Source organism: Zalophus californianus, chromosome 7 (assembly GCF_009762305.2).
Source record: "Zalophus californianus isolate mZalCal1 chromosome 7, mZalCal1.pri.v2, whole genome shotgun sequence".
NCBI classification, from domain to species: domain Eukaryota; kingdom Metazoa; phylum Chordata; class Mammalia; order Carnivora; family Otariidae; genus Zalophus; species Zalophus californianus.
In genome coordinates, this window is record NC_045601.1 from 43,490,106 (window position 1) to 43,504,682 (window position 14,577).

The window sequence follows — 14,577 nt, forward strand, 5'->3', positions numbered from 1 at the left end:
ATATTTTATGTTTATATAGTTTTATATGCCCGGCTTGCCTTCCTGGTTGTAAACTCCTTGAGATCAAGGATCTTTTTTTTTCTTCTTGTGTGTCTCTCTTACAGCTTTTATCACATTGGGAAATATGTAGTAAGTGCTCCTTAAGTCTTAAAACCAGATCCTATGGAGCAGAAAAGTACCTCAGAAAGTGTCTTGTCTACTGCCTGCATTGTACATAACAGAAAATTAGAGAAGTGAAATGACCCATCTTCATTCTGACAGAACCGAAAAGTAGCGGACCCTGAACTAAAACCCAGGTCTCCTGATTGCCTGTTCAGCCTGCCTGTTACCAGGCCACTTTGACTCTGGCTTATGCTCTGGGTAAGCGTAGGGCCAATTCCAGCAGGAGGCGGCAGTGGTTTCTGCCCACATGGATACTGGTAATGTCTACCTTAAACAACAGCCTAAAATTCTCCGTAGGATTTCTCCCCATTTTTCATCTTGCTCTCTTAACTTTATAATATCTTCCCTATTCAGGAGCTTGGGAATGAAATTGGAGCCCTCAGGAAAAAATCAGTACCAAGATGCAATGTTATTAATTCATTTATCAACATTTATTCATTTTGACTAGGGGACACTTTAAAAAAAAACTTTAAAAAAATTCACTGTTAATTTTTTCATGAGAATAAATATTTTTAAAAAGCTAGCTAGGTCAAAAATGCCTATTCACTAGGTCATTCTATATCCAGATTTTAAAATTATATTTACCGGAATTTTTTTTCATTTCACTTAAACTGTGTGCTTTCATACATTAGAAAATCCAGTCTAAGGTACGGTTACATTGATTCTTCTTCATTGTGACTCATGGTTCCTGGCAGATGAGCATGCATACCCTTTGTATTTTGAATAATCCAGTTGGGGAGATCTTAATGCTTTAATTTTTCAGGAAAATGAAGAACACTCTCTTCATCTAATTGCCTAGAGACTAAAAATTGAATTATACTGAATCGCAGAGAAGAAAAACAAAACAATTGACAAAAGTATTCGTCTAATTTATAAATTCAAAAAATTAAGTTCGTAATGTAATTTGACAAATACAACAAATAATTCATATTATTTAGAAAAACCTGTTTGGGTTTTAATGATTACAGAGAGAATGCAAAGATTAGAAAAAGGCTGTGAAAGATGTGCGCACACATACCTACAAGAAACTCACAGGGGAGAGTGTCTCTGGATCAGAAGAATTACTTGCGTCTGGGGTGGCATGAAGCTGGCATTCCCTTGGCTACAGCTAGTATGGAACTATCCCACATCAGAGCATTTAATTAGGCGAACAGGGCCTCTGTGAACCTCAGTTTCATCTGTATACCAAGATTATGGAACTAGATGACCCCTGATTTCCCCTCTGGCTCTAAATTTTTATGCATCCTTATTCGAATATTTAAACCTTTAGCAGTTGTACTCTATATTTAAAAGCCAGAGTAGCTCAATAAGTACTTATTGGTTGAATGATTAAATCTGGCCCATATAATGTGTGTTAATTAACTCAGCTAACAATATATAGGTTATTTCAGTTATTTTCAGCCAAAGATATTTATCATATCTATGGCATCTTGTGCTGAAAGCTTTATGTAGCGAAAATGAGTAATAGGTAAATGCTCCTTCTACTAATGGGGAATTAGTGTTTGATCTTTTAACAGTGAAGTTGTCAGCATAAGCATTTGAAGAAAGGCTTTGATATTGATTATGCGCTTCAACTGAAGCATGTCTGAACTGAAATGGGCTCTTTCCAGAGCCAGAGCTGTCTGTTCTTACTCCTTTCTTCTTTCCTTACTCTTTGCTCTGACATGTAAATATTCCTGTACAGTTCTTTGGGGATCTGCAAACTAGAAAGGCAAAAAAAAAAAAAAAAAAAAAAAAAAAAAAAAAAGCCATACATCTTGTTTACAGCCTTGTCTGATCCTATCTGTGAGGGTAAAGTAAAAAGAGAAATGTTTTTATTTGATAGATTCTAAAATCTGAAGTTTTTTAAACATTGATCAAAAACAGCAATAAGACTGTGATGATGTTCCTTAAATGTAATGAAAAGATACAGTTTTGGTGCAGTTATTTTGAAATCCTTAACTTGAGATCATAAAAGTTTTTTTATGTAAACCTGTTTGTTAGCTTCATGCTTGAAAGATTATTTTAGAGGCTATGCCATCATATTTTACCACCCTTCTTTCAGCAAATTATATTCGTTTTTATTTTTTTGCTATGGATATAATCAGAATCTCTGATGCAGGATCTTTTTGAAGATTCCTTTTGGGTCCTAAGATGTCTGCCCATCTCAAATTGATTGGTGCAAGTTGCACACACACACAAAAAAATTTAATTTTAATGGTCATTTTTTTTAAAAAGAAAATATCTTCTATTATCAGCATGGATTGCATTTTATTAACTGTCATTTTTCTTCTTGCTCTCTTTGTAAAATCCTCCCCACCAAATATAAGTACCAGTAAACCCTAGAAACCAAGACTAAGAATTTGGTGGCAAATTAACACTTCCTATCTTTATAAAAATGATAATAGTTTTGGTTTTTTGTCAGTCTCATTTTAGTACTAGCTCTGTGACTTCTGAGTGCTAGTTTTTCTATAAATCGAAAATAGAAATTACGAGAACCAGAAAAGCTAAGTGATGCACCCAGATCCCGCACTGAAACCATAGCAGAGCCAACGCTGGCTGTCCAAGTGCTGGCTGGGTCCAGTACTACCTACAGCTTGCCTGTCCCATTTGAAGGAACACTGAAATACCATTTAAGTATGCTTTTTATGATCATTTGCTTTTCAGCACAATGTCCAGGGTGTTAAAACTTAACTGTTCTTTAGAATGATTGACGACATTTCTCCTTCATTCTTTAAACAGTATTAACTTTACAAGCTAGTTTGCAATTTTATTACATACTCACCATTTTAGGTAGAAAGATGTTCTCTTTGAGAATCTGGATTCCTCCTCCAAGTAACCTCTCTTCATATCTCAGGAGGAGATAACAAATCAAACATTAAGAATGAGGATTGACTCAGGCTCACATATGATTTCATTTAAGCATCAACATGTTAATGGTTTCACCCACAACTGTTTTGTAATTGTGCCCAAGGTTGAGACTCCATAATATTTGACATAATTAATTATTTGCCAACAATAGAAACTAATAGAATAGGATGGAGTACTTTACAAGCACTAGAATATTCAATGGTTTCTCATTACAGTGCCCCAAGTATATTTATTAATATTCAACTGATTCATTCATTTATGAAATGAACATTTAATGAGTACCAGCTACTCTCCTTGGATACTAGATAGATGTATACAACAAGAAAGAAGATAGTCCATGCCCTCGTGAAGCTTACATCTAGTGGGATTGTCAAACAATAAACAATAAGTTAATTAGGGATGTGATAAATAGTGGAACAGAAATAAACAAGATGACATGATGAACAGTAAATGAAAATGGCTAACTTTACATGGGGTTGTTAAGAAAGACCTCTCATAAAAAGGGACATGGAAGCAGATTCCTGAAGCTAAGAATGAACTAGGCATACAGAGAGCTAGGGAACCAGCAAAGGCAGACTAGGAAACCTCAAGCTGTTGCCTATCTGTTAACTGAGAATATGAATATTCTCCCATCTCCCATACACTACTCATAGGAATGCTGTGGTGATATCAATAAATTTAAATACAAAGTGGCCTGATCTGGAAAAAAAAAACGGCCTAATCTGGGTTGGATGTGTATAATAAGCAATGAAGGAGAGATGGAAGTCTTTTTCTCTACTTTTAGAAAGAAAAAATTACTTGGATGTAATACAGAGACCTGTATCTTGCTTTCTGTAATCAAATGCTGCATTGTGTGATGCCAGTTGTCAGTGCAGGAGTTCCTCCAGGCCTGGAGTTGGGACTTGGCTTCAGCCTTGAGGAGTGGGTGAATGTGGATCGGCCAGCAGGGGCAGTAAAGTGTGCTTCAGGGTGAGAGAACTATATAAATAAGTATACTAAGGAGGCACCACCACCAAAAAAAAAAGTAATTATGCAAAACGAGATGTGAACTAAGCTTATTGTGGTAAAATCATTTCACAGTCGATACATGAATCAAATCATCATGTTGTACATAATGTTACATGTCAATTATATCTCAAGAAAGCTGGGCAGAAAATCATTTTTTTAAAAAAAGATAACTAAAGTGGACCAAACTTGAATGAGTGCTTGAAACCATGATGGCTCAGGCTGGAGCCAGAGTGGTCTTTGAGAGAATGGAAGATAATAGATTGGTCTGATTCATAGAAGTCATTGAAAAGTCAGTATATCAGTTTTTAACCTGATATTTTAGACAAGAGGGAATCATTATGTTTCATGAACAAGAAAATTGTATGGTAAAAAGAACAATTTAGTAACATAGATACAGATGAATAGAGACAGGAGGGAAAATCCTGGAGAATGGGAGACTAGGTAGGAGGAGGACCCTCTTTTTTTTTTTTAATCATGACATTTCATCATACCTGGTGATGAAAATGAGGACTATATTCATATCATGGACTATGCTCATATCATGGAATGAGCTGTATATGAAACTTTTTGGGGAAATGAATATTGACACAATATTGATGACTAAAGAGTGATAAATCAGTAGTCAAAATGCCTGCTCTCTCTCGAGCCCCAGGGACTGGCCAAACAGTGTCAGTGATGGAACTGGGCAAGTTTGCCTGGAATATTAAGTGATTATTTCATCTTGGACATGTTAAGTTTCAGACGACAGCAGGACACCCAAATTGTGATGTGAGCACACAAGTAGAAGTACAGACTAGAGCTAACATGGAAAGTCAAATTAAGAAACGCAAACAGGTGATGAGAACTGAGGACTTAGCTCTCGAGAATGAATGCTTGTGATAAGAATATGTGTAATGGGGTCACAGTACACGTACACACACACACACACACACACACACACACACACACACCCCACAACCTGAGTAGAAGGTACCAAAACAGCAGTGGGATAAAAGCCAAGACAAGAATTTCAGGCAGTAAATAGGAAAAGTTCTTAGGGAAATACTGCTATCATTATCCCCATGATACAACTAGCCTTTTAATGTGATGACTACATGTCCTAAGGTCTTTCAATATAAAAACGGATTCCCCTCCACAACCTTTAAAATAGCAAATGCTGTGGTTATCCCCACTTTATAGATGAGGGAGCTTAGCACAGAGAGTAAGAATTTGTCCAAGATTACCCAATCTGAAAAAGTTGGAACTGAGATTCAAACATAGGCATTGTGTTTTTCAAAGCCTGCATCTTTAACCTCCCACGCCATATGGTTATAATATCCACGATGGTATTTTAATTGCATCGTTTGACTTCCATCTTATGTAAGTTTCTTGAAAAGGAGTTAATTAATTAACAGTTTAAAAAGTGGAAACTAGGAAGTCAACAGATGGCTGGGCTGTGATTGGATAGTCACTTTCAGTAGAAGAGAACTTGGAATTCTCTAGGGTAAGGCAGAGAAAGGGAAGAATATATCTTTTGATCTATTTTTTTCTTTCTCCTCTCCTTCCATATACTGTTGTTGAAATGGGAAAATTGTCCAGTTTAAAGAGAATGGGAAAAAATGGTACCTCTGTTTTCTAGTGCTTTCTCTATACTATAAATGTCTGTTCCTTATTTGTTTACCAGGAATGTTAGTTTATCTAAATTGTCAACCAAAAATTTACATGAAAACTCATTACTTTCTTAATTTTCATTAAGAGATGAGAGAATGTAAAAGAGTAGGGTTTCTGAAGTAGCATCAACATTGGCATTACCGGAGTGTGTTCAGTCTGGAAGCCCAAGTGCCTGGATTTGTCTGTGGGGAGTCTCAGGGCTTACTTAGAGCAGGAGTTACGGACTAGAACCCTTTCCTCTAGAGAAGCTACACAAGACTTCTTTGACAGTGGGTTTAAGGAATGCTTTCCCATTGGCTGGGAGAGGACTTTGTTTCCATTTTCCATGCTTTTCAGGGTCTCCCCAGCCTTTCTCACATCTCCATTATTTAAGGAAGAGGCAAGTGGAAATAGTCGAGTTCCCAGTGCACCATGCTCAGTCCTACAGTAGAAGAAGGAGGAGGGGCAAGGCACCTGCTTGCTGCCTCAACTGCCACAGGGAAAGCAGTAGCAGGTCTTCCTTCAATGGGACTGTGAATGGATGTCATCTAATTACTCTTCTTTTTTTTTTTAAAGATTTTATTTATTTGAGACAGAGAATGAGAGAGAGAGAGCACATGAGACGGGGGAGGGTCAGAGGGAGAAGCAGATTCCCCGCTGAGCGGGGAGCCCGATGCGGGACTCGATCCAGGGACTCCAGGATCATGACCTGAGTCGAAGGCAGTCGCTTAACCAACTGAGCCACCCAGGCGCCCCTAATTACTCTTCTTGAAGCACAATCTGCTCAAGTGAACTGGCTGCTTAAAAACCTTCAATCTTTCCCATTTGAACGGAGTAAAATTCTTAGCCTTAGATTTATGACCTTCCATGATTTGGGCCCATGCTATGTATGTCCGACCTTGTTACCAGTAATCCTTCCTTTTTTGGTCAGGCAAGCTGACCTATTCCATTTCTTCTACGTGCCCCCTCTTGCCTGTGTCTGTGTTTACACTGATGCCTCCAGGGATGCCTCCCCCACTTCCCGCTCCAATCTCTAGTATCACTAGCCCCTGACATGCTGCACACAGTCCTCATCCAAATGCACTCTCCACCGCGCAGCCTTACTGAGCTCATCAGAACTCCCAGGTGATTTTATCACCAGTTCTCATTTTATCTACATTCTAGATATTTATGTGCATATATTATCTTCCTTATACATTCTCGGCGTAATTTGTACCTAATTTCACTTTGTATCTTCCATTTCACCTACACTTAACATCAGAGGAAGTTAAAACCGCAAAGCGTTGAGGGGACATAGAGGTTACTTATAATAATATGTCTTCTTAAAACTTCTCCTTTCTCTGTACCCTAGTAAATAAGTGAAGTTGGAACAGGACCAGTTCTCCCAATTTTCAGCCCAGGACAGCAGTGATTCTCCCCCTGGCTTGCATTTTGGAATCACCTGCCATCACCTGTGGTGCTTTAAAAAATTCTAATCTGGAAGCCCCAACCCATAGAATTTAGAGTCTCAGGGGTATAACCCAGACATCAGCATTATTCAGATCTCCCAACATGATTCTAGTTGTGCAACCAAGATTGGTAATGAACTCCCCCACAGCATGATGGCCCCTAGACCATTCTTGCTTTGCTAGGTAATTCTGTTAATTTGAGAAACTTTTATTTTTTTCATATGAAGAAAATTTTAAAGTAGATAAGTGCCAAATGTGAGATGGTAGTATAATACCGTTTGTTTTGCTTACAACAGTAGCTTACATAACTGTTTAACTTTTCAGATATTTCGAAAGAAAGCAGTGGAACTTGGGGTAAAATTGCTACCTGCATTTCATACTCCCTCTGGAATACCTTGGGCATTGCTGAATTTAAAAAGGTAAAACTCTTCATTTTAACAGCATATTTTTGAAGTTGGAATATGCAATATTGTGGTCTAACTGGATGGATAGTTTCTTGCACGATGTCAGTGACCAATACCATTGGCAGTCTTGGCATCTGTCCTTGTGTTGGAAGCTATACGTTTTCCAGTGTTCCTCAGCCTTAGATGGGTTCCTGTCATAGGATAGCATGACCCCAGCAGAGTCATCCAAGCCAAACGTGATTTGAGGTTTTCACTATTTCATGGTGATGTTGCATTGTGTTTCTCTGAAAATACCAAGAGCATCCCATTATCTTTAAAATTGTCATCAAAGCATTTCACTTCCAAAGAATCCAATTCCTAAGAGCACTTACTTCGGTTAAGCTGCTGGCAGAGATACTGCAGAGCCAGAACCTTGACCAGGTCTCCCATGTAAGGAGCTGGTGTGACAGACACAGGGAGCACCTGGGCTGCCCTGCCCACAGTTGTAAAGAAGGGAAGGGAACTGCCCTGCTGACCCAGATAAACCTGACCTTCTCATGCCATTGGGGTGGAGAATCCTGTTAAGCCAAGTCCATGGGAATTTTGCTGCAAGTAAACCTAGGCTAAACAGACTTTCTGGTATTTTCCCAGGGGGTAGTTTGAATTTTCATGACAGCTTGAACATTTTGTCAATAAACAGTTTTATCTTAAGCCTCCTTTTTAACTCCTTCTTCCCTGTAAGTAATTGTTTATGTACCTCCTTGTGGTGATGATGATGATGATGATGATGATGATGATGATTTATCATGATAAAATATGAAGCTTTGTTCTAGGCTCTGTGCATGTATCACCACATTCAACCCCACAATAACCCAATAAGGTCGATACTGTTGTTATCTCCATTTTACTAATGGAAACTAATAAGGAACTTGTGTTGCAGAGAAATTAATTTGCCTAACATCATACTGTATGTAAATACAGTAAAATACACACATTGATGCATAGACACAAATTTTTTTTAAAGATTTTATTTATTCATTTGAGACAGAGACAGAGAGAGAGTACATGAGCAGGGGGAGAGGCAGAGGGAGAGGGGGAAGCAGGCTCCCCGCTGAGTCAGGAGCCTGATGTGGGACTCGATCCCAGGACCCAGGGACCACTACCTGAGCAGAAGGCAGATGCTCAACCATTTGAGCCACTGAGTTGCTCCCTGCATAGACACAAATTTAACAGCTTTCTTGGTTTAGAAATACCAAGAGGATGTACAGGGTGGTTTGGCAGGATTAATGCACATTTATTCTTTTTTTTTTTAAAGATTTTATTTGTTATTTGGCAGAGAGATACAGAGAGAGAACAAGTAGGCAGAGAGGCAGGGAGAGGGAGAAGCAGGCTCCCCACTGAGCAGGGAGCCCGATGCGGGGCTCGATCCCAGGACCCTGGGATTATGACCTGAGCCGAAGGCAGCCGCTTTTGACCAACTGAGCCACCCAGGCGCCCTGCACATTTATTCTTAATTATTTATTTTAGTAACTTTCTTTCCTAAAATTAATCTTAAATAATCATGAAATTACTTATTTGGTTAATAAATCAGTTAAATGTCATGCTTTGTTTTCATTTGTATGTTACATTTCTATACCTTGAAATCACCCCGTACCTGTGTACTGTGTATAATAAGTGTGTGGGGGGGGCCGGGGTTGGGGCAGGGGTGTCGTTGAGCAATGAGACAGGGAGAGACCACATAACTAAGCCATGTTAACTTGAGGTAGTTCTCTATTATATGATGTGATATCTCAGGATCCGTTTTTCCCTATTGGGGTCCTGTGGTTTTCTCTGTTACCCTGAAGGTGGTAACATACGCTGCAGGGACTTAAAGCAAGAGTTAGTCTGTGCTAGGCCTGGAGACAGTGTGGTCTTTGTTTGAGATCCGCGAGTTTTTTATTTGGCTCAGGTATATCACCTATAATAACCTTCCATATCTTTGGACTTCGTATTTATAGATAGTATTCTGACCTAGAAGCAACTCTGCTACCTGAAATAAGACCTGCTTATGAAAACACTGTGCACGTTTAACACTCTTTTTCTTCCTCCTTACCCTCTGAGAAGAATGATATGGGCATAATAATACACTGAGCTAGGTGGTTAACAGGAGACCTGGTTCTAGGTATTTTACAGCTACTCTGGGTGTCTTCAGAGAGATCATCTCCATCCCCAGGATTATTTGTAAAGTGCAGTTAAGCTACTTCATTCAGTAGTTATTTTGTGAACCTTTACAGGTTTATAGGCCACTTTGAAATTCTGATGAAACATGGCCCTCTCCTCATAAAATGCACATTCCTGAGTATGCATATTTTTACACAGTTTCCCAAAGCTGACAGAACTGTTGGAGCCCACCTAGAACCTGAGAACCCCAAGTTTAAAATACTGGAGTGAACGATCACTCCAACCTTCTACTCTAAGATTCTGTGGAGCTAGGGCCTATTGCTTCCTGGAAGCTAATGAAATTAAATGAGGCCCTACCAAAACTAGCAGAGACAGGTATACACCTACATCTTGCAAAAGTTCAGCCAATTATTGTAAGGTGCTGATATCATCCAGTTAGTTCTAGCCTCTCTTAAAATAAGCGTCAGAAATTAGATTATTCTAAAGCCTATTTAATTTTACTTACTGTTTACTTCTAACAGCCGAGAGGATTTTTCCTTAGTTAAATCTACCCTTAGTGTACGGGGGAGATATGTTTCAGCACATAAAGGAACACTTCTCAAAACTCGTAAATACTGAGTCCTGTTACCCTTTCATATCCATACCTCTTGGAAACTCATTAAGTGGGGCATTATGTTTTTTTATAAAACTTATTTGGATTTACAGTATTTTACATTAGAATTTTTTAATTCCAAGAATTGCAGGACAGTTGTATATGGTAAAAATTAATGTGCCATTTTATTTTTGTATCCTCTAATGTTTTCATGTCAAACTGGAGGAAATTAGGTGACCCTTTGACAGCTGATGGGAACACTTCTCATTTCTTCCTGGCTATCTGTATGAATTTTTTATTATATATTTTATCCATTCTCAGGCCCATTTACTAAATCACAGTGACTTACCCAAATTCAGAGAAGCAGCTATGGCAAAATTAATGGTACCAGCAATTCACTAAAATTCCTTATGTCCCTTTGAATCCATTCTCCCTCCAGCTGTGAGATTTATTTATCACCTTAAAGAATATCCTTTAGGAAAAGAAGACAGAGTTTCCTATTTGATCTGCAATAACTGCATTTCAGGATGTGCTGTTCCTGTCAACATGCACATCCACGCTGTTTCCTCTGAATATCTGTATTTTTACAGTATGGGCCAGAGGATAAGAGACAGCGGGCATGGAGCTTCTTTTCTCATTTTTTGAAGACTGTCACCAGTAGAATTTTCCAAAGAGAGAAGAAAAAATATGTCTGACAAAAGCATATTTTCTTAATTATCTTCTCAGAATAAGGGAGTGTCTGTGGAATGATGCCCATAAGAATAAAGTGCTTGAGGATGCTTTTTAGAAGAGCTACATACTCACTGTTGACTGGCTTTGAAAATTTTGGCAATAATTACAATGGGAGTAGTATAGAATATGCTATTGGTAATAACATAGTTCTCTTTCCTCTCAATTTTGAAAATATGGATGCTGCTCTTTGCCAACACCTATATGTTAACAAAAAATGTGAACTTTGTGGGTGTTATCTATTCACATCTGCCTAGTATTCAGATTATTGCCTGAAGATAACTGTTTCTTTACCTTTTCTTTGTAAGAAATAAACATTTATTTTAGTCCCTGCTGTGAAGTTTCTGTGCTAGGTCCTGGGAAAGATTTTCTGTTTCTCTCCACTTTATTTAAAAAGATAACAGACATGGTCTTTCCCTCAGGGTAGTCACATCCTGGTTGGTAAAGCAGAATGTATATTTTATATGTTACTATATTACACACTCACTCATGTAATTGACAAATGTAAGATGTTCTGTGCCAAGGAGAGATAATAAGTACTCCCCAAGTTGAATTTAAAGCAAGCAGTAGTTTGAATTGGGGAGGTTGATGCATTTGGAGCCAAAACACCAATAAGCCAAATTGGATTTCAGCATTTGTACAAACTGAGAATAGCAGAGAATCTAAATAATTTACTCGTACGCTACATTAGGAATTCTGTCCCAAAATCTATTCAGAAAAAAATATATATAATTATCTCTTTCGCTACATCTGTAATCTTAATTCGAGAGCTGCTGTAGTAAGTTGTAAGTTAATCGGAATTGTGATTTAATAGCAAGTGGTAATTTGAACAGATACCTAGTGTTACACCCTGGACCTGATTCAACTAACATACCGGCTTCAGGAATACGATAGTAGAATGAAGATGCATAAGTTATATCACACCTCTGCTAAAAGGAAAGCATTGCCTTTTTATAGATTAGAATTTTGGTGGAACTCAATTTCTCTAATGTGAAAATGTCAAAATTTGATGTCTGATCTTATTATTACTGTGAACAGGAGGCCCTCTGCATTCTTTTCCTGCACCCTACAGTAGAAAAATCACCTCTGTGGTTTGTAAAATCAAGCATTTTACCATTTCCATATTCCTGGATGTAATTCAAGCCTAGGTAGAGTTAACTTATTAGATTTGGGGTGTTCTCCAGTGTGTTCTTAATTTAAAATAATAGAGTTAATGTTCCCATTATTCATTTCTATCACAGGGCATACAGTCTGGGCATTCCTAATAATTATTCTGCCTTTTTGATAAATGAGTTAGTTTTAGCTATATTCTGTTTTATCACTTGTTTCTCTTTGTGGATTTTTCTAAACTGACACTTGGCGACACTTGCCTGGTGGTTTTATTAGGTTAGTGAAAGTGTCTACAGCATGCGTTTTGGTGGCGCACATCAAGGAATCTGCTGGAAGTGACTGATCTCCGTTCCAGCTCTCATTAGTCAGCAAGGTGATGAATGAGCACAACTCCCTCACCTGTTTTTATTTCCTGCTTTGTAAAGCCTTATTTACTGACTACTCTGATTACCAACACAAATACACACTATATCATTAGTTACATTGCAATTTGTATTATTATAATTAAGTTGCAAATTGCTTTACTTTAACTGAAATGGGACCTTAATTAAGAATAGTACATAGCTTAAGTTTTTCTAATAGTGAAAGATTATCCTGTGTGAAGCATGTACTGTGTACATTATAACAAAAAGCAGTAGCCCCTCTATTGCATTTTATGTTGGTGGTGTAAAATGCTTAAGTATTAATTATAGTTGGTTTTAATAGACACAAGTTATGAAAGACAGTCTAATTAGGATAAATATTTTTTAAATATTTTCCATATATCTCCTGGTGTTTTATTTGCCCGTTGAAATATAGATGTCCACATTATTAAATTTATCAAATCTTAAGATAAAGCAGGATACAATTTCATACTTTAACATCATAAGAATAAGATTTAAAAAACCAAGAAACACATTTTTTAGCATGAGCAAACTCATTTAATGATTTGCAAATACTCTGAAGCAAAATAGCAGTTAGTTATGCTAAAAAAGGTTCTGCAGAAGTGATACAGCCTGAGTGTAAAATCAGGGCTGTGTCTTATACTGTCTTTTATTTGTATGTTGTATGGACCTGTTAGGAATTCAAAGAGAAGTCCAACCAACTCTAGGAAAGAAAGAAGTTCCAGTCTCTCCAAGCATCTTAAGCTAACCTACTCTGTTTCTACTTTTTCTGATTGAATCTTTTATTAAATTGGGTTTCCCTCTTTTATCTGTTTTAATTCTTTTGGCCACTTACACATTTCTGGAAATAGTAATAACTGTATTTTAAGGTTTTAATACAGACATGTACAAAGTTATTAATATCAGACATTATATATTAGTAACATAGTTAAAGCTGCTATTTATTAACATTGTCAGTATAGCTCTTGATCTTGGATAATTTCATTAAACTGAGTTTGTCTTCTGATAAATTAAACTAAAATAATAGCAATAATCATACTTATCCTGATGATCTCAGAAGGTTTTGTGGAAATCTAATGAATTAATTGTAAGAGGAGATTTATCGTTTTAAAGTGATATGAAATAAATGTAAATTGAAATTATTAATTTATGGTCTTGTTCTCAATTTTCATTATAAAATTATGTGGGGGTGTGTAGGTGTACATATCATATACACACATATGATAAAATAATATGTAGTTAAAGCTTATTTGGTTTTGATGCCTCTTTATGGCAGTTTTTAAGCCATTCAATGCCTCTAACCCATTTTCAAGTCCGATTTTCAAGGTCAGGAAGAGAAATGGTATTGGTAGAACCAGCTGGGAAGTGTGGAGAAAATGTCTCAATGTAGTACATGTAGGACTCTGGCTCCATACTCAAACATTTATTATTTTTTAGACTAGTTTTGAATTAGCCTATAGGGTCAAAATTCAGTTTTCTCTCTAAAATTATGTTTATTGGTGAATTATCTCCTCTAGAAATAAGGACTGCTCCATCCATAAGATTTAAGAGGAGTGCGAGGCAATGAAATGCATTGTTCTTTTCCCAAGTCCCACATATTAGCTCGTGTTCAATTAATATGGCACAAACCTTGTCTGTGAAAATAAGTGTATATTTTTGCTGTAAACATTCACATGGCCCTCTTTCCTACTTCTTAGGCTGCCCAGCTTCTATTGAGGGTCCAACTGCTGTGGTTACTTTCTGTCAGTGATTCTCAATCTTTCCAGTGCTTAGAATAACTAGGGCATTTAAAAGTGTCTATTATTGCTGCCTTCCTCTCCCCCAGTCTGTTTCATTTGGCTTGGAATAAGGTCCTGGCATATTTCAAGCCTCTTCAGCCATTCCAGTACTCAGCTGGGGCTGAGACTCACTGCTTTAAGTCTAGTATGTATATCCTGAGGAGTCCAGCTTCATTTCTCTTCTTGATTACCTTTGAAAACGTTTCCCTGCGCATTGATGGTCAATTTAACATTGAAATATAAAAATATTAGAAAACTGGTTTGAAAATATCCAACTTTAATAGAACAGTAGTTCTCAAATTTTAGAGTATGTAAGAATTGCCTAGAGGGTTTGTTACAAACACA

At 37.3% G+C, this 14,577-nt stretch overlaps 1 protein-coding gene across 3 annotated transcripts in view; it reads left to right on the forward strand.

Moving 5' to 3' along the window:
• Positions 1–14,577, forward strand: part of MAN1A1 (mannosidase alpha class 1A member 1) — a 164,229-nt gene that overhangs the window by 87,795 nt on the left and 61,857 nt on the right. For all 3 annotated transcript variants that reach the window (XM_027601261.1, XM_027601262.2, XM_027601260.2), the window contains exon 6: positions 7,422–7,516. In XM_027601261.1, coding sequence (XP_027457062.1) covers positions 7,422–7,516 — 95 coding nt within the window. The remainder of the gene's footprint in view (positions 1–7,421; positions 7,517–14,577) is intronic.